This window comes from Eretmochelys imbricata, chromosome 3 (genome assembly GCF_965152235.1).
Source record: "Eretmochelys imbricata isolate rEreImb1 chromosome 3, rEreImb1.hap1, whole genome shotgun sequence".
Taxonomy (NCBI): Eukaryota; Metazoa; Chordata; order Testudines; family Cheloniidae; genus Eretmochelys; species Eretmochelys imbricata.
In genome coordinates this window covers 31,719,842-31,740,321 of record NC_135574.1, presented here as the reverse complement: position 1 = coordinate 31,740,321, position 20,480 = coordinate 31,719,842, and the positions used below count along the sequence as shown (strand labels likewise).

The 20,480-nt window shown below is 42.4% G+C and overlaps 1 protein-coding gene across 5 annotated transcripts; it reads right to left on the bottom strand.

Annotated features, from left to right (window-relative positions):
* Positions 1-125: 125 nt before the first annotated feature.
* ITGB1BP1 (integrin subunit beta 1 binding protein 1) lies at positions 126-20,440 on the bottom strand. 5 transcript variants are annotated; one of them, XM_077812549.1, is made up of 8 exons: positions 20,302-20,440; positions 19,878-19,977; positions 14,841-14,942; positions 12,396-12,474; positions 6,402-6,538; positions 5,267-5,359; positions 2,258-2,407; positions 126-623 (listed from the first exon to the last, which is right to left on the bottom strand). In XM_077812549.1, the coding sequence occupies exons 3-8, from the start codon at positions 14,910-14,912 to the stop codon at positions 552-554; spliced, it is 603 nt and encodes a 200-aa protein (XP_077668675.1). In that variant the 5' UTR covers positions 14,913-14,942; positions 19,878-19,977; positions 20,302-20,440; the 3' UTR covers positions 126-551. The 5 variants fall into 5 exon arrangements, with proteins under 5 accessions (XP_077668675.1, XP_077668676.1, XP_077668678.1 ...); XM_077812550.1 differs by having other exon boundaries at positions 19,887-19,977; XM_077812552.1 differs by having other exon boundaries at positions 20,276-20,421.
* Positions 20,441-20,480: the final 40 nt, after the last annotated feature.

Genomic DNA, 20,480 nt, shown 5'->3' with positions numbered 1-20,480 from the left:
AACTCCTCGTTTAACGTTGTAGTTATGTTCCTGAAAAATCCGACTTTAAGTGAAATGAATTCCCATTTGACTACTGCTGTTGTGTGTTCTAAACAATGCTATGTAAACAAAGATGCCCTCAATGCTTTGACGGTTTCCTAGACTGTATTTGAGGCAAGTGTCCAACTTTTATTTTGCAGTCCTGCAATATTTACATTCATGTACAAAACGCTATTCGGTACAAACTTCATGTGCAGTATAAAATTAACTGTTCATGGTTTTATATTAACTGAAATGTAAGATCAGCGATACCCTGCAATGACTTCTTCAGGTAAATCTTAGTTGGGCTGTGGGTTTCCAATTGTCACTCACCAGGGCACATATCAAAATAACTTCTGTCCTATTTACAAAGTTCTACTGTTCTCCTTTGCACAGTGTTAATGATCCTTCTTCAGGCAGTTAAAGGCTCACCTCTATTCCACTCTGAAATGCTTATAGTCCCAAAAGGGAGCAGAACTTCCTCCCAGCATGAAGGCTTCTTGTACTGTACCATGACACACAGCTGCAGAAATTCAAGACTTCTCTGAGGTTAAAACTGAGTCAAAGGCTGTTGATAACACTTTGCAAATAGCTTGTGCTTGTTCCTACAGTGTATAATACAATAAAAATCAGTTAATTGTGCTCAAAAGCATAAAGTATTGATAGTTACATTTTCACTAGCATTTACCTAAGTGCTCTGCCTATTACATGATGTAGTACTTCAGCAAAAACTCCCATCTGTTAAACTTCAAGCAGAATATGATCTACAAAAATTTTTCACAGGTTTCAGAGTAACAGCCGTGTTAGTCTGTATTCGCAAAAAGAAAAGGAGTACTTGTGGCACCTTAGAGACTAACCAATTTATTTGAGCATGAGCTCACGAAAGCTCATGCTCAAATAAATTGGTTAGCCTCTAAGGTGCCACAAGTACTCCTTTTCTTTTTGAAAAATTTTTCAGTGCTTATACAGAATGAAACAGGAGGGCTGTGTGTGAAATTCTATTGTTTGCAGTTATGCCTGCAGACATCTGTTTTAAATTAACTTTGGCGTGAAAAAAGACAATTTTTAGTCTTATCTATGCCCTGGACTAGGGGAATTGATCGAAGTTAAGCAACTTCAGCTACGTGAATAATGTAGCTGAAGTCGACGTACTTGAACCTACTCACCGCGGTGTCTTCGCTACGGTGAGTCGCCTGCTGCTGCTGCCCCATCGACTCCACCTGCGCCTCTCGCAGCGCTGGCTTACAGGAGTCGACGGGAGAGCGCTCAAGGGTTGATTTATCATGTCCAGACTAGACACGATAAATCAATCGCTGCCCGCCAAGCCGGCAGGTAGTATAGGCATACCCTATGTTTATAGGGTGTAACCATCGTCCTAAAGCTACTCCACTTGCTTCCTTATGCCTTTGCCAAACCATCTGAAGAGTTGGTTGCATGGAGACTAGAAAGCATATACTACCATGATACTCTGGCACTATCTCATCTCCTGCTTTCCTTAATATACCAAAGGAGGAGCTCAAACTCCTCCTATGGTAATATAATGCCTAACTGTGGACTGAATGCATAGTGCCACTGAAATGGTTGCTGTGTTCCTCCAGCAGAGCTAACATGAAGAGGGAAAGAGGCTGTTGTATTTGAATGTATACAAATTGAAGTACTCTCTAACCACAGTCTTTACCAGCGGTCAGGCATAGCACACCAGATTGCTGTAATTGCTTCACTGATTTAAATAGGCTTTTGCCTAGAAGTTTCTCATGTTATAGTCAACATCTTACCAGTTGAAGACAACTGAACACAACTCCCTTTGTTGCCGATACATCCTTTTTTACTGATTTTAGGGAGTACAACTATTAGCCATACGGATGGGAGAATAGCATACTCCAAGGGATACTACCTAAAGAACTAAGGAAAAGGCTGATCATATGATTCCTTTGTAATTTTAGAGCAGTAAAGGTAGTAAGTCTCAAACAAAGTTAATCCAGTGCAGTCTATGATTTTTCTCCTTAAATGTGGAGCCATTTATTCCCTGTGAAACCAGTTAACCCTTCAACTGCCAGAAGGCTGTGATTATGCAAGAGGAGCTACATCTGGGCTGTCCCATACAACAGAGCAGAATGTTACCACTGGGTTTCTGTGCTGTTAGAACATGGTATTTTTAAGTATGAAGCTTGGAGGTAATGAAGTTAGACCTCAAAATGTATTGGTACCTAAATTAAGAACCATAAACATGAATTCTTACCAAACTATTACACTGATACACCCAGAGACTGTATTCTTCATAACTTGCATCTGTCGTCTTCAAAGCCAATAAACTCTTTCCTGCTCCCAGACCATCATCGTAGCAGACCATCCGCACAATTAAATACAGAGCATGTCTATGTAAAACATCCTACAACAATATGGCAAATTAGTTATTCTAAAACAGTGCACAGACACTGAAATTTTCTGCATGCTTTCACTACTGCATAAGTTTTTTACCAAAATCCTTTGAACATTTCTTTCTAAAGAATACTCTCTCGCTCTGTGCACTTGTTTACAGAAGACAAACACTCCCACTGTCCCTGGTAACATTTCCTTAGATTACCCCCGTAACATTTTGAATCTTCAAATGAGGGCAATAGGTAAAGATTTAAAAACAACAAATAACCAAACTAGTAACAGTTTAGCACACGACCAAGATACAACACACAAATTTGGCAGGACCAAATACATTGGGGGGAGGGGGGAAATATCTTGTTATCCTGCTGCTGTTTGTCAGTATTTTTAATTAGATTTGAAGCTGTTCAGGATAGGGAACATGTCCCTGTCTATCCCATTCTTACATATCTAAGAACATTTTTGGTTGCTATAAATCGTGATGAAGCTTTAGACTCAGACTATTAAAATAAAATAGAGTCTTAATTTATTCTACAAACTATATCTGCATTAATACAGTCTACATTGTAGCTGGATCTTTATGAAGGAGTGATAGCTGCTAAGTGGTCTAAATAAAATACAAATTGATGTCAATGGGTGACATTCAGGGGCCAGAATTTGTCTAAAGAGTATGTAATGCAATATCACAGAAAGGAGCCAGCGCAAGCTGGCTTAATCATGGATGTCTGTCATCTTGTCTCATGCTTTCAGGCTGAAGCCAGCAGAGGGATGGATAAAAGGCTTTAAAGTTAGAGATCCTTATCTCTAAGTACTTTCAACAAACGTGACCAAATAAACATACTCCTGCATGTGAAATACCTACTGACTTCAGTGAGAGGTATGAATGTAGAATGACTGCAGTGAGATTAGATGTTTAGGTCACAAATACTGCATTTCCGCCTAGACAACAGAAACAAATGATTCTTTGAAAAGAGTGAAGGAAGCTTTCTGGTTTTCTTTAAAAGTAGCTAACTGTAGCAGTAATACTTATTGTTCTTGTAACAAGGTTGTTACCTGCCAATGTGATTGTTATTAGGGCTTGACCTTCTAAGGCCAGGCATTTAGAATGGCTGTGGTTCCCAGAAGAGCCTAAAGGGAACCATGTGACTCGAATTTAGGACTATGCATGCGGCAAGGTATGCTCAGTTAGGAGACCAGGCTGAGAAAAGACCTGGAGTAGGAACTTTCATGAAGGGACCTGGGGAGATACTTTGGGGAAGCTGGGGAAACCTAAAGGCGGGCAGCAGAAGAACCCTGGAAAAGGGTCTGGGTTTTTTGGCAGAAATGGTGAGTACTAAAGGGTACTCTCTGTAGGGGAACAAGCAAATGCTCAATGCACTTACAATAACCATCCAGAGAGTGACACCCTAGTGCATGCGTTTTGCAGATGATGTGCTTATGGGGGAGAGCAAGAGGAAGTGGAAGAAGATTTAGAGAGATGGAGATGCGTATTTGAAACAAATGGCATGAAAATCAGCAGACATGAAACCGCATTTGGTCTGCAGATTTGAAGATATCTCGGAGGAAGACAACAGACTATGTCTGGGGGGCCAGAACTACCAAAGTTATAGCGTACCTAGGTTTGATACTACCGGATATTGATGAACTCAACAATGAACTTATAAACAGAGCAGGAAAGGCATGGACTAAACAGAGAGAAGTGAGCAGAGTGATCTGCAATAGGAGAATGCCTATCAAAATGAAAAGTAAAAGCTACAAGATGGTAATTAGGCCTGTGCTTTTGTATGGCTCTGAATGCTGGGCACTGAGGAAGAAACAGGAGCAGATCTTAAATACAGTGGAAATGTAAATGTGAAGATGGAGACTTGGAATTGCAAGGGTGGACCATGTTTGGACAGAGCACGTTAGGGGAAGTACGAAGTTGGTATCAATGATAGAAAACTGAAGGAATCCAGGCTTACATAGCTTGGGCATGTGAAAAGAAGATGGGAAGAATATAAAGGAAATAGGGTATTAAACTCAGAAGGGGAGGGTAAGAGAAGGGTTGGAAGACCCAAAACTAGATGGATGGATGTCATAAAAAAGGATGGGGTTAGCTGTGGCGTTTCTGAGGAACTGCTTCAAGACAGACTAGAATGGAACAGAAGCACTCAAAGAGCTGACTTCGTACAGATGGGACTAAGGCTAGAACAAGAAGAGGGGAGACAGCATGCATAAGGAACATCGAGACAATGAAGAGGCAGTGTGAGGCTTGAGGCCTGGAGTGGACATGTGCTCTTGTTTAGGGGCTGAAAGATGGGATTTATGAGGGTGGAAGACCACCCCCTTCCATAACCACCTCATCCAGCAAAGACCAAGACAGACCCTAGTGTGTGGGGGGGGGGGGAAGGAATTGAACTTATAACCCACAAAATATTGAATCTGCTGGATCAGCCTTGGTCATCATGGTTAGAGACTTTTACCAAAGGAGGGCAAGAGAACCACCAGCAGGATAAAAATTACTAAAAACAGGGAGGGTGAAAGACTGTTTTGTTTTTTGTTTGGAATTCTCACTTGCCCCTGAAGGAGAAGCCAAGAACCCCAAGTCACTCATGCACGAGAAGGAGAGTACAGACTATGTTCTGAAGAGAAGATCTGAGGCAGTTTTGCTAGAAAGGCAAGAATCTCCTGTCCCTCTGTTTTAGCTTCAAAACAAAAATTGGAGTCTTACTCTGAAATCAGAAAATCGGAAGTTTTGAAATGGAAAAGAATTACTGGGTCATCCAGTGTCCCTTAACTGCAAACTCATCAGGGCACTGATAAATGCCTTTCCAAGAGTTGCCCACAATTCATCTTCCACCAAATAAAGCCCTTTATGAAGAGACACACTTACATACTGATCAGATGTTGAGACTTTAATACCGTACTTAGAAACTCCCATAATGAACTCTTCTTCAACTGGAACAAAAGGTAACTTTCCATCTTGCTTTGGAGAGAAACAAAAAAAGTGTTAAGTGTATAGAGAAGGACATAAATAATGAAGATATTCATTACAAAACCTGCATTTTCTCTGTTTTAATTATATTTCAGACTACTGGAATATTACCATCAATGGGGCTGTTCACCACAAAGGGTTTTCCTCTTTAAAAACTCCTGGATATGATGGAGAACACTACGTTTCTTTTAGTTATTCAGGATTGAGAAGGGAACTTTTTATGGAGAATGAGGTTTTCTACAGTCCCTTCCTTTGTGTTTGTTCTATGGCCCAGCTACACTAGCAGCGTACTGTTTCAGGGACAAACAGTGCAGGCAGAGGAATGTTGATAGTTGCTCCATCCTAGTGCACTGATGCTCCTATTGGCAAAGCTTGTGCAACATTAGGAACACTTTTGTACATGGCTGAGTGCTACCAGCACATATGCTATACTTGCAATATCTAATTTCTATAATATAAACTGGCATTTAGGAATTCAAGTATTGACCTTGTAAAGGAACCCTGACCATTTTTTTTTTAAAATAAAAGCTTGTTTTTATTCTTTTTGACACTACAAAGATCATCACAGCTCTCTTAACACAATGGAATTATAAATGGCCATGAGTGGTCAGGCTCTTGCTTTTATTCCTCAGCTGAAAATTTCTTCTCTGTTGAGAAAGGTTGGCATAAGTAGTCTTCTTTCATGGATACTGCCACAAGGGCTGGAGACTGACTCTTTGGAACTGTAGCCTTCTGCCACCAGCAAACCCCTGATGATATTTGTTCAGTCATGCCTCAGGCTTTTGTGTCAACAACACTGCTTCCTGCAGTAGCCATTTGTTTTTCTGAGGTATACCCTTCAACTACTAACCAGGAGGTAGCTTGGCAGTTGTTGAACTCTGAGCATGCAGGGTGAACGCTTTAATACAGTAAATTATTTGTACAGTTCAAGGCACTTCAGAAGAAGGACATTTGATCATATGATAAATACACAGTTAGGAAGAAACATACTGGTTTAAAATGTTTTGACTTATTTGTATGTTTTTTCTCTTACCTGTGCCACATCTATGTAATTTATCAAGTCCAATGGCCCCTCCAGACTCTTGCTCTCATCAAGTTTCAGTTTTTCAATGGCACCAACATATTTAACTCTAAATTCTGCACAGGTATCTGAATTACTGTTGCTTTGTCCTATAAGAAAAGAATTGTAAATTCAAAGAACTGTTCTACTTAAGCAGCAACGTCTATTGTTCTTTTGATAATAGAAAGTCCCTTTGGTCTTTTTTAATCTATTAATTTTGAATAATCTTTTGCTCCCTTGGCTCAAACACTCGATCTCCCCACTGAAACAATTTATAAAACAAGAAGGGTAGCAAAGACACCTAACGCTTTTGTGTTATTTGGTTCATAGTATAGTAACCGCATCTTTCCTTAACTTCTGATGGGCTGATTCTTTAGTGTGCTATCACAGAATGGTCTTTGGTACAGAGCAAAATGTGATGACGTGAGAGTCTACCATAAAGTATGGTCTACTTGAACAAAAAAGTTGGGTAACTTAAACCCAAGATTTATTTATTTTTTTAATGTACAAGAGCTAACCATAGCTTACAAAACAAGAATTTTCAATTGGATTTATACATCTCTTCCCCACCCGCAGCCATGTTGAGACCCAAGAGTGGAGCATTTAGCTGGTACATAAGAACTGAAAAGTGAAACCAATTGCAGTGAAAGTCTCTGGTAGCAGGGAGCTGCAGAAGCCTTTCCCTGCTACCTCTTCTCTGCCAGAGCCTTTGTCTGACAGATGGAGCTACGCACTGCAGTGTGGACACAGCCCGCTTTTTACTGTGGCATATAGAGACACAGACTCTGGGGAACACATTTGACACTGAACTACCGTTTTGCCTTCAGAGAAGTGAATGTTCTTGTTGGTATTGTAGTATCCTGTTAAACATTTTGTGAATACGCGCATTAAGTATTTCCTCTTTCAGTGTTTCAGAGTAACAGCCGTGTTAGTCTGTATTCGCAAAAAGAAAAGGAGTACTTGTGGCACCTTAGAGACTAACCAATTTATTTGAGCATGAGCTTTCGTGAGCTACAGCTCACTTCTCTAATGAAGAAGCACAATGAGAAGCCAGTTCCCTGGGCTGAGGGCTTTATCCAAAGCCCAGTAAGGCCATGTCTACACTCTGATTTTACAGAAGTCGATTTTTGGGAACAGATTGTATAAAGTCGCGTGCATGCGTCCACAGTAAGCACATTAATTCGGCGGTGTGCGTCCACAGTACCGTGGCAAGCGTCGACATTCCGAGTGGTGCACTGTGGATTGCTATTCCACAGTTCCCACAGTCCCCGCTGCCCATTGGAATTCTGGGCTGAGCTCCCAATGCCTGATGGGGCCAAAAATTTGTCACGGGTGGTTATGGGTAAATGTCGTCAGTCAACCCTCCCTCCCTCCGTGAAAGCAACAGCAGACAATCATTTTGCACCCTTTTCCCTAGATTGCCTGAGCAGACACTATTGCACGGCAAGCAAGGATCCCATTCAGCTCACCGCAGCAGTTATGACGATTGTAAACACCTCCTGCATTATCGTGCAGTTTATGCAGAACCACCACCTGAAAAAGCAGGCGAGAAGGCGACGGCAGCGCGGTGATGAAGACAGGAACACTGATTTCTCTAAAACCACGGTCCCCGGCAATTTGGAGATCATGGTGTTACTGCGGCAGGCTCATGCTGTGGAACGCAATTCTGGGCACGGGAAACAAGCACAGACTGGTGGGACGACATAGTGTTGCAGGTTTGGGATGATTCCCAGTGGCTCCGAAACTTTTGCATGCATAAGGGCACTTTCATGGAACTTTGTGACTTGCTTTCCCCTGCCCTGAAGTGCAAGAATATCAGATGAGCAGCCCTCACAGTTCACAAGCATGTGGCAATAGCCCTGTGGAAGCTTGCAATACCAGACAGCTACCGGTCAGTCGGGAATCAATTTGGACTGGGCAAATCTACTGTGGGGGTTGCTGTGATGCAAGGAGCCAACGCAATCATTGAGCTGCTGCTATCAAAGGTAGTGGGAAATGTGCAGGTCATACTTTGCTGCAATGTGATTCCTTAACTGTGGTGAGGCGATAGATGGAACGCATATCCCTATCTTGGCACCGGAGCACCACGGCATCCAGTACATAAACCGCAAGGGGTACTTTTCAAGGTGCTGCAAGCACTGGTGGATCACAAGGGACGTTTCACCAACGTCAACGTGGGATGGCCGGGAAAGGTTCATAACGCTCGCGTCTTCAGGAACTCCCGTCTGTTTAAACAGCTGCAGGAAGGGATTTACTTCCCAGACCAGAAAATAACTATTGGGGATCTTGAAATGCCTATAGTTATCCTTAGGGACCCAGCCTACGCCTGAATGCCCTGGCTCATGAAGCCGTACACAGGCACCTTGGACAGTAGTAAGGAGCTGTTCAACTATAGGCTGAGCAAGTGGAGAATGGTGGTAGAATGTGCATTTGGATGTTTAAAGGGTTGCTGGCACAGTTTACTGACTCACTCAGACCTCAGCGAAACCAATATTCCCATTGTTATTGCTGCTTGCTGTGTGCTCCACAATCTCTGTGAGAGTAAGGGGGAAGACGTTTATGGCGTGGTGGGAGGTTGAGGCAAATTGCCTGGCTGCTGAATACACGCAGCCAGACACAATGGCAGTTAGAAGAGCACAGCAGGAAGCATGGCGCATCAGAGAAGCTTTGAAAACCCGTTTCATGACTGGCCAGGGTGTTTGTTTCTTCTTGATGAAAATCCACCCCCTTGGTTGCCTCTAAATTCTCTGCAAGCAAGCTGTGATCGAAGGGGGGAGGGTGGGTGGCTTACAAAGGAAATAAAGTCACTATTGTTTAAAAAACATGTGTTTATTAAATTGATTATAAAAATAGGGAGATAACTCACAAGGTAGCCTGGGTGGGGTGTGGGAGGAAGGTAGGAGGGAAGGAAAAGGCCACTTTAAAACTTGTTGAATGACAGCCTTCTGTTGCTTGGGCTGTCCACTGGGGTGGAGTGGTTGGGTGCCTGGAGCCTCCCCCGCCCACGTTCTTGAGCATCTGGGTGAGGAGAGGATAGAACTTGGGGAGGAGGGAGGGCGGTTAAACAGGGGCTGCAGTGGCAGTCTTTGATCCTGCTGCCGTTCATGAACCTCCACCAGACGCCAGAGCATATCCATTTGATCCCCCAGTAGCCCCAGCGTTGCCTCATGCCTCCTCTGATATTCCTGCCACCACCTCTCCTCACATTCATTGGCCACCTTCCTGTACTCTGCAATTGTGTCCCTCCACACATTCTGCTGAGCTCTGTCAGTGCTGGACAACTGCATGAGGCCAGAGAACATTTCATTGCGCGTGCGTTTTTTTTCGCTGCCTTATCTGAGATAGCTTCTGGGACGGAGGAGGGAGGCTTGAAACATTTGCAGCTGCTGGAGGAAAAAAAGGGAGTGAAGTATTTAAAAAGATACATTTTACAGAACAATGGCTGTACTCTTTCACGGTGAACAACACTATTCACATTACATAGCACGTGATTTTGGTACAAGGTCGCATTTTGCATCTTATGTTGAGTGCCTGCGGCCATGGTAAGCCATAGTCTTTCGGCTTCTCCAACCTTCATAACAGCAGCGCCCTCCTCTCCCATACCAACCAAAGCATGTTGAGTTGGCCATTTAGTGCTGCAGTGTTCCTGTTTAACGTGCAGCATCAAAAACCAAACTAACCCCCCCTCTATCCAATTCTCTGGGATGATCGCTTTACCCCTCCCGCTACCGCATGGCTGGTATCAGGGAAGATCCCTGCTAGCCAAACATGAACAGCTCAGCGCCAATCCCCCCCTGCCCGGCTAACTGCGGGGAGGATTTCTTTTCAGCCACAGGCAAACAGCCCAGTAGGAACGGCCGCCTCTAAATGTCCCCTTAATTAAATTCCCCTATTTCAACCAGGTTACCATGAACGATATCACGCTCCTGAGGATAACACAGAGATAAAGAATGGATGTTGCTTGAATGCCAGCAAACACCGGGACCATACACTGCCAGGCTTTGTCATGCAATGATACCAGATTACTTGCTACGAGCATGGTGTGGTAAAGTGTCCTACCATGGAGGACGGAATAAGGCTGCTCTCCCCAGAAACCTTCTGCAAAGGCTTTTAGAGTACCTCCAGGAGAGCTTCATGGAAATGTCTCTGGAGGATTTCCGCTCCATCCCCAGACATGTTAACAGACTTTTCCAGTAGCTGTACCGACCACGAATGCATCCTAAGTCCTCAGGGCTACTTAATCATATAAAAGCAAGTGTTTTTTAAACATGTATTATATTTAAAAATGTACACTCACCAGAGGTCCCTTCTCCGGCTTGGTTGGGTTGGGAGGGTATTTCAGTCAGGGTGATAAAAAGATCCTGGCTGTTGGGGAGAACTGTGCGCTCTCCTCAAGCGCGTCGTCATCCTCCTCGTCATCTTCCCTGTCCGCAGGCATGGTGGAGAGTACCCCATCATCAGAGTCCATGGACAGGGGTGGGGTAGTGGTGGCGGCCCGCACTAGAATTGCATGCAGCTCAGTGTAGAAGCAGCATGTTTGGGGCTCTGTCCCGGAGTGTCCGTTTGATTCTTTGGTTTTCTGGTATGCTTGTCTGAGCTCCTTAAGTTTCACGCGGCACTGTGTTGCGTCCCTGTCGTAGCCTCTGTCCCTCATGGCCTTGGAGATTTTTTGAAATGTTTTGGCATTTCGTCTTTTGGAACATAGTTCTGATAGCACAGATTCCTCTCCCCATACAGCGATCAGATCCAGTACCTCCCATCTGGTCCATGCTGGAGCTCTTATTCAATTCGGGGACTGCATGGTCACCTGTGCTGATGAGCTCGCCTGACCAAACAGGAAATGAGATTCAAAAGTTCCCAGGGCTTTTCCTGTACGCTTGGCCAGTTCATCCAAGTTGAAAGTGCTGTCCAGAGCAGTCACAATGGTGCACTGTGGGATAGCTCCTGGAGGCCAATACCTTTGAATTGCGTCCACACTAACCCCAAATTCAAAATGGTGATGATGATTTCAGCACTAATTCCCTCGTTGGGGAGGAGTACAGAAATCGGTTTTAAGAGCCCTTTATGTCGGAAAAAAATGGCTTCTTTGTGTGGAAGGGTGCAGGGTTAATTCGATTTAACGCTGCTAAATCCAACATAAATTCATAGTGTAGACCAGGCTTAAGTCTATAGAAATACTCTTTAGACCTCATAGGGTTTTGGATCTAAGCCTGAAACTTCTTTCCTCTCAGCAACACATCCCTGTAGCATACATACCTGTGACAAAGTGCTAGGCCAGAAAGGATGAGTCAGCACTTTGTCCACAGCAGCTCCAATCAAGCAACGCAGAATGGAACTGACTAAACAGAGCTGTCTCTATTTGTGGGTGGGCAAGGGCAGAAAGGCTAATTAAGCCATTAGCCAGAGCCCACAAATAGGTACAGGATAGAAATGGAAAGGGGGGAAACAGGCGGTAAGGGGAGAGAGAGATTGCTCTCCCCTGCTTGTTATAGGAACTGTATATGTTATGAAGATGGTGGGACTCCATCTATAAATAAACTGCACAAGGTGTTGGACCAGCATAAGGGTCTCTGAGTAGTTTTGTAGACCAGAACAGAGGCAGGAACCACGAGGCTCTGCTACAGTACCCCGTTGTTTCAAACCAATCCCTACTGTTGCACCTGTTTTCTTCCCCTCCTTTGCCTTCCACAGTCCTGCTCCCCCTCCCGCTGAACTTCCGTATACCTTCTCAGCATTTCTAGTCCCAAAGATCACTTTCTGTTTTAGACTGCAGCCGCTCATGTGCTACTAAGTGGGCCATCCAATAGGTTTGCCCTCAGCTGACTACATGTAAATGTGTAAAGCATCATTCACACAATGTGAATTTACATTTTCTCACCTCTTCCCTTCTCTCAACTCTTACACAATCACACATTTTATAAAATTAATCCATCTTCAAGCAAGTCTGTCTCAGCACTGGTTACATACCTGAACTTTTAGTGGAGTCTGTATCTAGACTAGCCACAGTACTAGATCTGGAAAGTCCACCAAGACTGGAGTCAACAGACTTGTTAAAGGGAAAAAATATAAAAATGCCAATTAATTATTGAAAATGTTAATTTATCTTCAGATTTTCTGCCCCTACATTCTTCATTATAATCTTCTAACTTTTATGGTCTTGAGCTATTTAAAAGAAATTAAATCAACACAGTGAAACATGACCAAAAAAGTCCTACTTCTCCAAAGGATTAATATAATAAAACTTGAAAGAGTATCAGTCTGACTTATTTACACCAATGTAAACTGTACAAGGATCTCTCAAAAGCTTTCAAATGTTTTTGAAACAGGGAAAGGAGGAGAGGTGGAAGAAAGAGCAGAGAAAATGAACTTTTTAAAGTTCATGTCCATGGTCTTTCTTTTCATGCATCTGATGAAGTGAGCTGTAGCTCACCAAAGCTTATACTCAAATAAATGTGTTAGTCTCTAAGGTGCCACAAGTACTCCTTTTCTTTTTGCGGATACAGACTAACACGGCTGCTACTCTGAAATCTTTCCTTACACTGAATATCTTAACCTTTAAGAAACTGACAAGTGCATGTTTGTCACTAATATTTGATATAACTTGACCTTTAGCAATGAGATTTATATTAAAAAATGCCAACCATGTCAGAAACCCTACAAGATTTACGTCATCATTCACTGGCTATCAGACAGAATGTATTTATTAGCTGTCAGAGGACTTACGCTTTAAGATAGGAAAGAAATATTTTAGAAATATTGTTGTATAAAATAAAGAGAAGGTTTTTGATTTGGCTAGCTTGTTCTGAAGAATCAAGCTCATTCTCACTTTTAACGGCTATTTTAGAGGTTCTTGAAAGATTCATAGATTATAAGGCCAGAAGGAACCACTGTGATCATCTAAAATGACCACCTGTGTAACACAGGCTATGGAAATTCTACCAAATAATTCCTGTTAGAACTAAAGTGTTTCTTTTACAAAAATATCCAATCTTGATTTAAAAACTGCCAGTGCCTGAAAATCTACAACAACCCTGGTAAATTGTTCCAATAGCTAATTACCCTCACTATTAAGAATTTGCACATTTTTCCCAGTCTGACTTTATCTAGTTTCAACTTCCAGCCACTGTATCTTGTTATATCTTGGTATACTAGATTGAAGAGCTCATTATCAAATTTTTGTTCACAAAAACAAAAGATACAAACAGTGATCAGATCAACCCTTAACTTTCTCTCTTTGTTAGCTAACTGGACTGAGCTCCTTGAGTCTTTCACTATGACATGTTTTCCAATCCTTAGTTACTCTCATGGCTCTCCTCTGAACCTAAGTAACTAATACTTCAACATTACAAAAAGCAGTAAGTTATATTTTTTTTGTACAAATCCTCTTTCATGTTCTGTTGGTGCTGAAGTAGTCTCCAAGTAGACTCCTAACAACATCAATGGGATTTGTGCTTGTATGTTGGAAGGACAGCATGCTACTTACAACCAAAAACTAATTCTGATATTGTTTGATTTCACAGACCAAAAAAAAAAAAAAAGCAAACAAGATGTTTATTTCAGCAAACATCATCATCATCATATTAAAGACTCCAATAGCAAGGCAGTCAACTATCAACATTTACTATTTATTAAGCATCAGTGTGCTTGATGCTACATGACAAATAAAGATGCAGTCCAAACTCTGAGGGACTTGCAATCTAAAACCCCTTAATTAGTCATTTGACTTGAAATGTTACTTTATTGGTCAAAAAAGGTTAAATATTTCATAAAAGAAATTCAGATTAACTCTGACAAGCAAAGTGACTTTTCTTCTTTAGAATGCAAATCTCCCTAAGACTCTGATAATTTAATCTATCGCCCAAATTTACAACTATTATTAAAAAGGCAAAATAAATTCCACATGTATAAATATTGTATCAGTCAGCTGACTGACCTGTCATCTCTAATTAAAACAATGATTTGTCTTTGTGCAGATCCATTCTAATTCTGAAACAGTAATATTTCTACATTGGCATCTCTTCTTTTAAAGAATAGTAGGATTTAGTTTCTGTTAAGGAGTATAAACGTCCCTCTTGAAAGCCAGAAGAAAAAAAAAGGGGAGGGATTGAGTTCTTAAGGAATAATGTACTGTAACCTGTACCTGATAACGCTTTAGTTCCAGTAAGGGTTTCTGATTAGAGCTGGTCAGAAAAATGTAAATTTTTGTCAATTCGTCAATTTATTGAAATTAAAACATTTTACGGAGATGGTTTGATTTTGATAACATTCCACCAGAAACAATCCTGTACGCCTGGTTAGCTGCCAAGGAGACTGGAAGCGCTAGGAGTCCCAGTTCCCAAGCTCTCTGCAAACTATTAGTTCACAGCAAATGAAACTGTCCCAAAAACTTACTATACCCCCAATTCAGCTTACCTTGCTTTTAGTACTGATTTCACTGCTTTGGGAGCTGCTGCTGCTGTGTCGTTTTTTCCCTTTTCTGAACATTTTTTCACCATAATTGGATCAAAGAAAATGCTAAAGGAAGGAGAATTAAAAAAAAAAATCTGTGTCATATTACATCATTAAGAGGAGGAATTCCTGCAAAAAACCATGGTGGGTTTTGTGTCCAAAGTGGAAAATGGTTGGGGGACCACTAGACTAATGATTCTGAGCATGGGATTGGGAGTATGAATCTATTTCTTATGACTGTGCCACTTGTGTATGGCTTCAGGCAAATCACTTAACCTCTTTTCCTGAATTTCCCTATCTATAAGAATAGGAAGGATTTTAACTTTGCTACTTTACCCACATTAGAAAATTGATTCTTACAACAGCCTTGTGAGGTAACTAATTAACAGAACATGTAAAGTAGCAAAGTTAAAATCCTTACGGAAATTCATGAAGAGAGGTTAAGTGATTTGCCTGACGCCATAGAGCAGCATAAAATCAGAGGCAGTCTTCACTATTATATTTTCATATTCAACCACTTAAGCTTCTCCTGAGGCTTGAGAACCAAAGGAATTACTTTATAAAGAGACATGAGGCTGACTAAGAACTTATGAAGCAGAACTGTTGTCTATCTCTGACCTAACACCAACTATATCTCATTCTGGGCAGCAGGAGAAGTTAATCTGTACTGTACAGGGTTGTTAAACCTTGTTTCTTTGGACACAATTAGGGAAAAGCACACTCTGAACTGATTATAGGCCCCAAAGAGCATCACGTTACATGAACCAGAAAAACGGCCTACTTCCCATGCTATATAATTAGGCTTTATTGTGGTAAATTAAAGGAACTTGCAAGCAGTAACGGGCAGATGAGGAGGACTAGACCTCTCCAAAGTCATCAAGAGTAGGAAAGAGATCAAAATCAGTTTGCCAATAAAATCATCATCAGGAAAGATAAATTTTAGGTTTCATTAAGTAAGCTTAGGCAACCCCATTTGATTTTCCAGTGTGCCTCTAAATAAACAGCCCAGTATATTTGACATTGAGCCTGTACTGCACTTTGTTTGTGAGCAACAAAATTTAAAAAGGTGAAAACTTGGATGCAGTCCTACTAATATAAGCACACGAGTGTCATCATTTATATAGCACGAGAAGGGCACAGGGCACTCTACCACAACTAAAAATGACAGGTCCATGCCCTTTAGTGATTGTAACTAACTGAATCACTAGGCTAAAATTGTAAGTTTAGAATGACTGTCTGTGACCTGGGAACCTCTTAGTGCCAACTGGCAAAGGACAAACAAGGGGTGCAGAGGGGTTACAGAGATCTCCTGGGTCTGGCTTACACATGCTAGTTCACCAAGGAGCATCACGTGAGGTCTCAAATACAAGGTGGTGTCACAACAGTCATCTATATTGCAAAAGTCATGTGTGGATGTTACATAAGGAATTTTATATATACACTGAAAATTACAAGATGGCTAGGGACTGACCACCAACAAAGCTGAAAAACAGGTTTTCTCTCAGGCTATGTGTACCCTCAAACCGTATAGTGCAGGAATGGACAAACTGTGGCTTGTGAGCCACATGCAGCTCTTTTACAGTTAAAGCGTGGCTCGTGGAGACCCGCTCTCCCCGTTCTCCACCTACCAGATGGGGGGTGGGGGCAGAGTTTGGGACCTCTGCCTTGCAGAGAGGTGGTGCAGTAGGGGCTTCTGCCCAGCAGGGAGGGGGGTCTTGGGGCTTCAGCAGCAGTGGAGCTGAAGCCCTCAGCCCCAGCAGACGCCTCGCACGGGGCTAAAGCCCCAAATCTCGAACTTCTGAAGATTGTCATGTGCGGCTTGTAGGGTCAGTAAGTTTGGCCACCCCTGCTACAGTTGCACAGCTGTAGCACTTCATGGCCTGTCTACAGTTGAAAGGCTACATCTACGCTGCTTAGCGCTTTACTGTAAACACTGCCGATGCTGATTACAGGGATTCTTCCATGGGTGTAGGTGGTCCCCCTCCCCAAGAGGCAGTAGGTAGATTGATGGATGAACTCTTCCATCGACCTAGTGCTGTCTATATGGGAACTTAACGACAGCTTAACCCTGCCACTCAGGGGTGTGGAATTTTCATACTTCTGAGAGCCATAGATATGCCAATGTAATTTTCCAGTGTAGACCAGGCCTCAGTGTAGCCACTCGCTACAGACCACAGGCAGTAGCTAAATCAACAGATCAATTTTTCCATAAATCTAGTGCTGTCTACACCAGATGTTAGGATGGCTTAACTACATCGTTAAAGGATATGCATTTTTCACACCCCTGAGCAAGGTAAGGTTCTACTTAACTTTTTAGTGTAAACCTGGCTTTAGACAAAAAATGTTTATCTAGCTGGCTGCTTATATATAAATTTACTTTTGTATAATTGACAATAGATCTCTTCTCACCAGTTTGAACTGAATGCTAATGAGGACTGTAAAAACTTCAAAGAGAGAAAAGTAACAGGAAGAAGCAAAGAGGAGGTAAGAACCCTATCTTGAGGTGCATATTAAAGGTTTGCTCTAATATATTTTGGGGACAAAGAAGACACCCTGTCATCCTTCACCTAGGAAGTAAATGGACAGTGAATTTTACTTCATGAAAGAGGGGTCTCAATGAGGCTTGACTGAAAACAATGGAAAGAACTCTATGAGAAATTTCTTTAGACAGGAGGTTAACTTGTTAGGTTTTCTGGAGACTAAACTTAACTATGATTTTTTTACATTTAACCATTTGTTTCCAATATTCTTATTCACTGTCATTGAATCTCTGATCTTTGATAATAAACTTATTCTTGTTTTCACTATAAATGTATCTAAGTGGCCTTACTTAGTGAAAAACCATAGTGTTCAGGAAAGAGAAAGCTCTGCATCTCATGCACCATTTTTGTTCTTGGCACATCCAACCCAATTTGGTGATCATATAACATCAGGGTTGGAAGGAACCTCAGGAGGTCATCTAGTCCAACCCCCTGCTCAAAGCAGGACCAATTCCCAATTTTTGCCCCAGATCCCTAAATGGCCCCCTCAAGGATTGAACTCACAACCCTGGGTTTAGCAGGCCAATGCTCAAACCACCGAGCTATCTCTCCCCCCTGCCCATCTAAAAGTTTACAGTGCAAGAAAAGTTTACCAGCAGGAACAAACATTCCTGTACTAAAATTCTAAACAACTGGCCTTAGCCTTATGCTGGAGGAGGCAACTTAATTAGAAAGTAGTGTCATTTGGGGCAGTATCTGTGCAAGGTCCCTCCAGAATACCATAACCCAGCTTCCACCCTCTAATACACTGTTTCTCAGGAAAGTCAAATTCAGCACACACAGAGTGTCTTATGCTTTAGGATTCAGTGAACTCTGGTGCTATGCTCTTGAAAGCATGTGCAATTTGCAATGAACACACAATCACAGTCCAAAATGTTAAAGAGGGGCATAGAGTTTTAGAAGGATTTAGACTGATTGAGACTAAACTATCTTTAGGCTAAGTCTACACTACGCAGCTTTTAGCGACACACGGCTGTGCCCCTACAGCCGTGCTGCTAAAAGGCGTGCAGCGTAGCTACTGTTTGTCAGCAGAAGACAGCTCTCCTGCAGACAAAAAACTTCCACCCACAATGAGTGGTGGTAGTGTTGTCGGCAGGAGAGCAGTCCTGTCAACAAATCACTGTCCACACCAGTGCTTTTCCTTGACAAAACTTATCTTGGGGGGGTTAATACCTCTAAACGACAAAAGTTTTGTCATTCACTTGCCATTGTAGACAAAGCCTTAGTCTATTAACATTGTACACCAGAGTTCAGAGCATCATCGTCTTTTGCCATATTGTTAAAATTTCAGTGAAAAACTCATTTGTTATATGCAGTTTGTTATATGCAGAACGTCTTTTGTTCTTGTAAACTGATTGATGACCTGTCAAAGGCACATTTTCCTCTATGAGGACAAAGTCTATGACCATTCCAAAGTTTTAAGAAGCAGCCATTTGGGTAAAAGTGCAAAATTTCATCTAAAAATAGGTCTTAAGCAGTAATCCAGTTCCTCGCACTGATCTAAAAATGAATAAAATTTTATCAAGCCCCACTCCTTCTGCCTCCACAAACACAGATACACTTTTAGCTTAGAAGCAGGAGATATTTCAATCAAAGAGTTTTTCTCAAAATTTTAGGCACCTGAAAACAGAATTCGAGTTTGAGTGCTTCTCAACACTATAGATATTAGCTGAGTGATAGAAGAAGAAAAATTATTCATATACATATTTTCTACCACAGGTTTAATAAGGTCAATTGAAGGGGAAAAAATAAACTCTGCCAATTTCTTCTACAGTAGATACATTATGATAGAGTATCCTTTTCAGTGAGAAATATAATTTAAAGGAGAACCTCTTAAAACAAACTGAAATAAATAACTTCATGCAGCAGTTCCTGGAATGGCAAAAACACTGCTTACGTGATATTTTATTAGCCACAGTGAAGGATATGAGTAGGCATGGAAAGATTAGATTTTTACTGGTAAATGTTGATAAATGTCAATTTCACCATGCACACACAGAAATGGACAAAAATATTTCCATCAATAATTGAAATTTACAAAGTAAGACAAATGCTACTTGAATTTATTACAGGTTGATTTAAGGATATTTACATTGTATATTTTGACATGTGATGCCAACAATTTGTATTAATAGTTGTAAAGCTTTAACTTTCTAAATCTCAATGTCTACTGTCATTAATTACTGACTGACACCTCTATTATCTGACCCCCACCTCTGGTTTCACCCCAAATGTGAACATTCAAATAAAAATACGGGGGGAAGAGCATAAAATACAATTTTGTGAAAAATTTTAATTGACAAAAATCTTTAAAATGCTCACAATAAATATCAACACTATCCCTCTAAATTATAAACAAACAAAAATCTAATTTTGCCAAGCCTAGATATGAGTTGCTGAAATTTGGCACAAAGAGGCCAAACCTCAGGCCCTGCTCATGAATAGCACAAAAAGCGGTTACCAGCTGCACCTGGGAGCCTATGCGGGGCTTCAGTCACTTCTGTCTGTCTAGGTATTTTTCAGGGTGCGCACCGCCAAGATATCTGACTCCAGACTGGCTCCTTAAGAAACAAGAAAGATGGGGAACTCACACCCCCATCCTGCCATGGAGCCCTCCACCCCAGGCACGTCCCAGCTCTCGGCTTCTCTCCCCCCTCCCAGCCCCACACCCCGCTCCCATCTCTACCCCGGTCCTGCCATGGACCCCTCCTCCCAGTGCTGGGATCTCCCCTCCCCTGGACCCCTCCACCCCAGATACGTCCTACCCCCGGCCTGCCACGGCCCCCTCCACCCCAGACGCCTCCCAGCGCTGAAGTCCCCTCATCCCTGGCCCCACCCGAAACGAGGATGGGGCCGCACCGGAAGGCAGGGCTCGCGCTCCTCACCGCAGCGGCCGCGCTCGGGACTCGCCTTCCGCCCCGCACCCGGCCCGCCTCCCCAACGCTCGCTGCCCCGGGGACGCGCGTCCGCCGGCCCCGGCCCGCGCGCAGGCGCCGTGACAGGGAGCGTGCGCGGCCCGGCTCCCCGGAAGCGGAGGGAGGAAGGTGTTTGCGGGAGGACCGGA

Bases quoted from the DNA above. Each gene is read 5' to 3' on its own strand.
- ITGB1BP1 (XM_077812549.1), bottom strand. From the start codon at position 14,912: ATGTTCAGAAAAGGGAAAAAACGACACAGCAGCAGCAGCTCCCAAAGC. The intron at 6,539-12,395 runs GTATGTAACCAG...CTTTTCTTATAG, and splicing joins AGACTCCACTAAAAGTTCAG to GACAAAGCAACAGTAATTCA. The intron at 2,408-5,266 runs GTAAGTGTGTCT...ATATTGTTGTAG, and splicing joins TCTCAACATCTGATCAGTAT to GATGTTTTACATAGACATGC.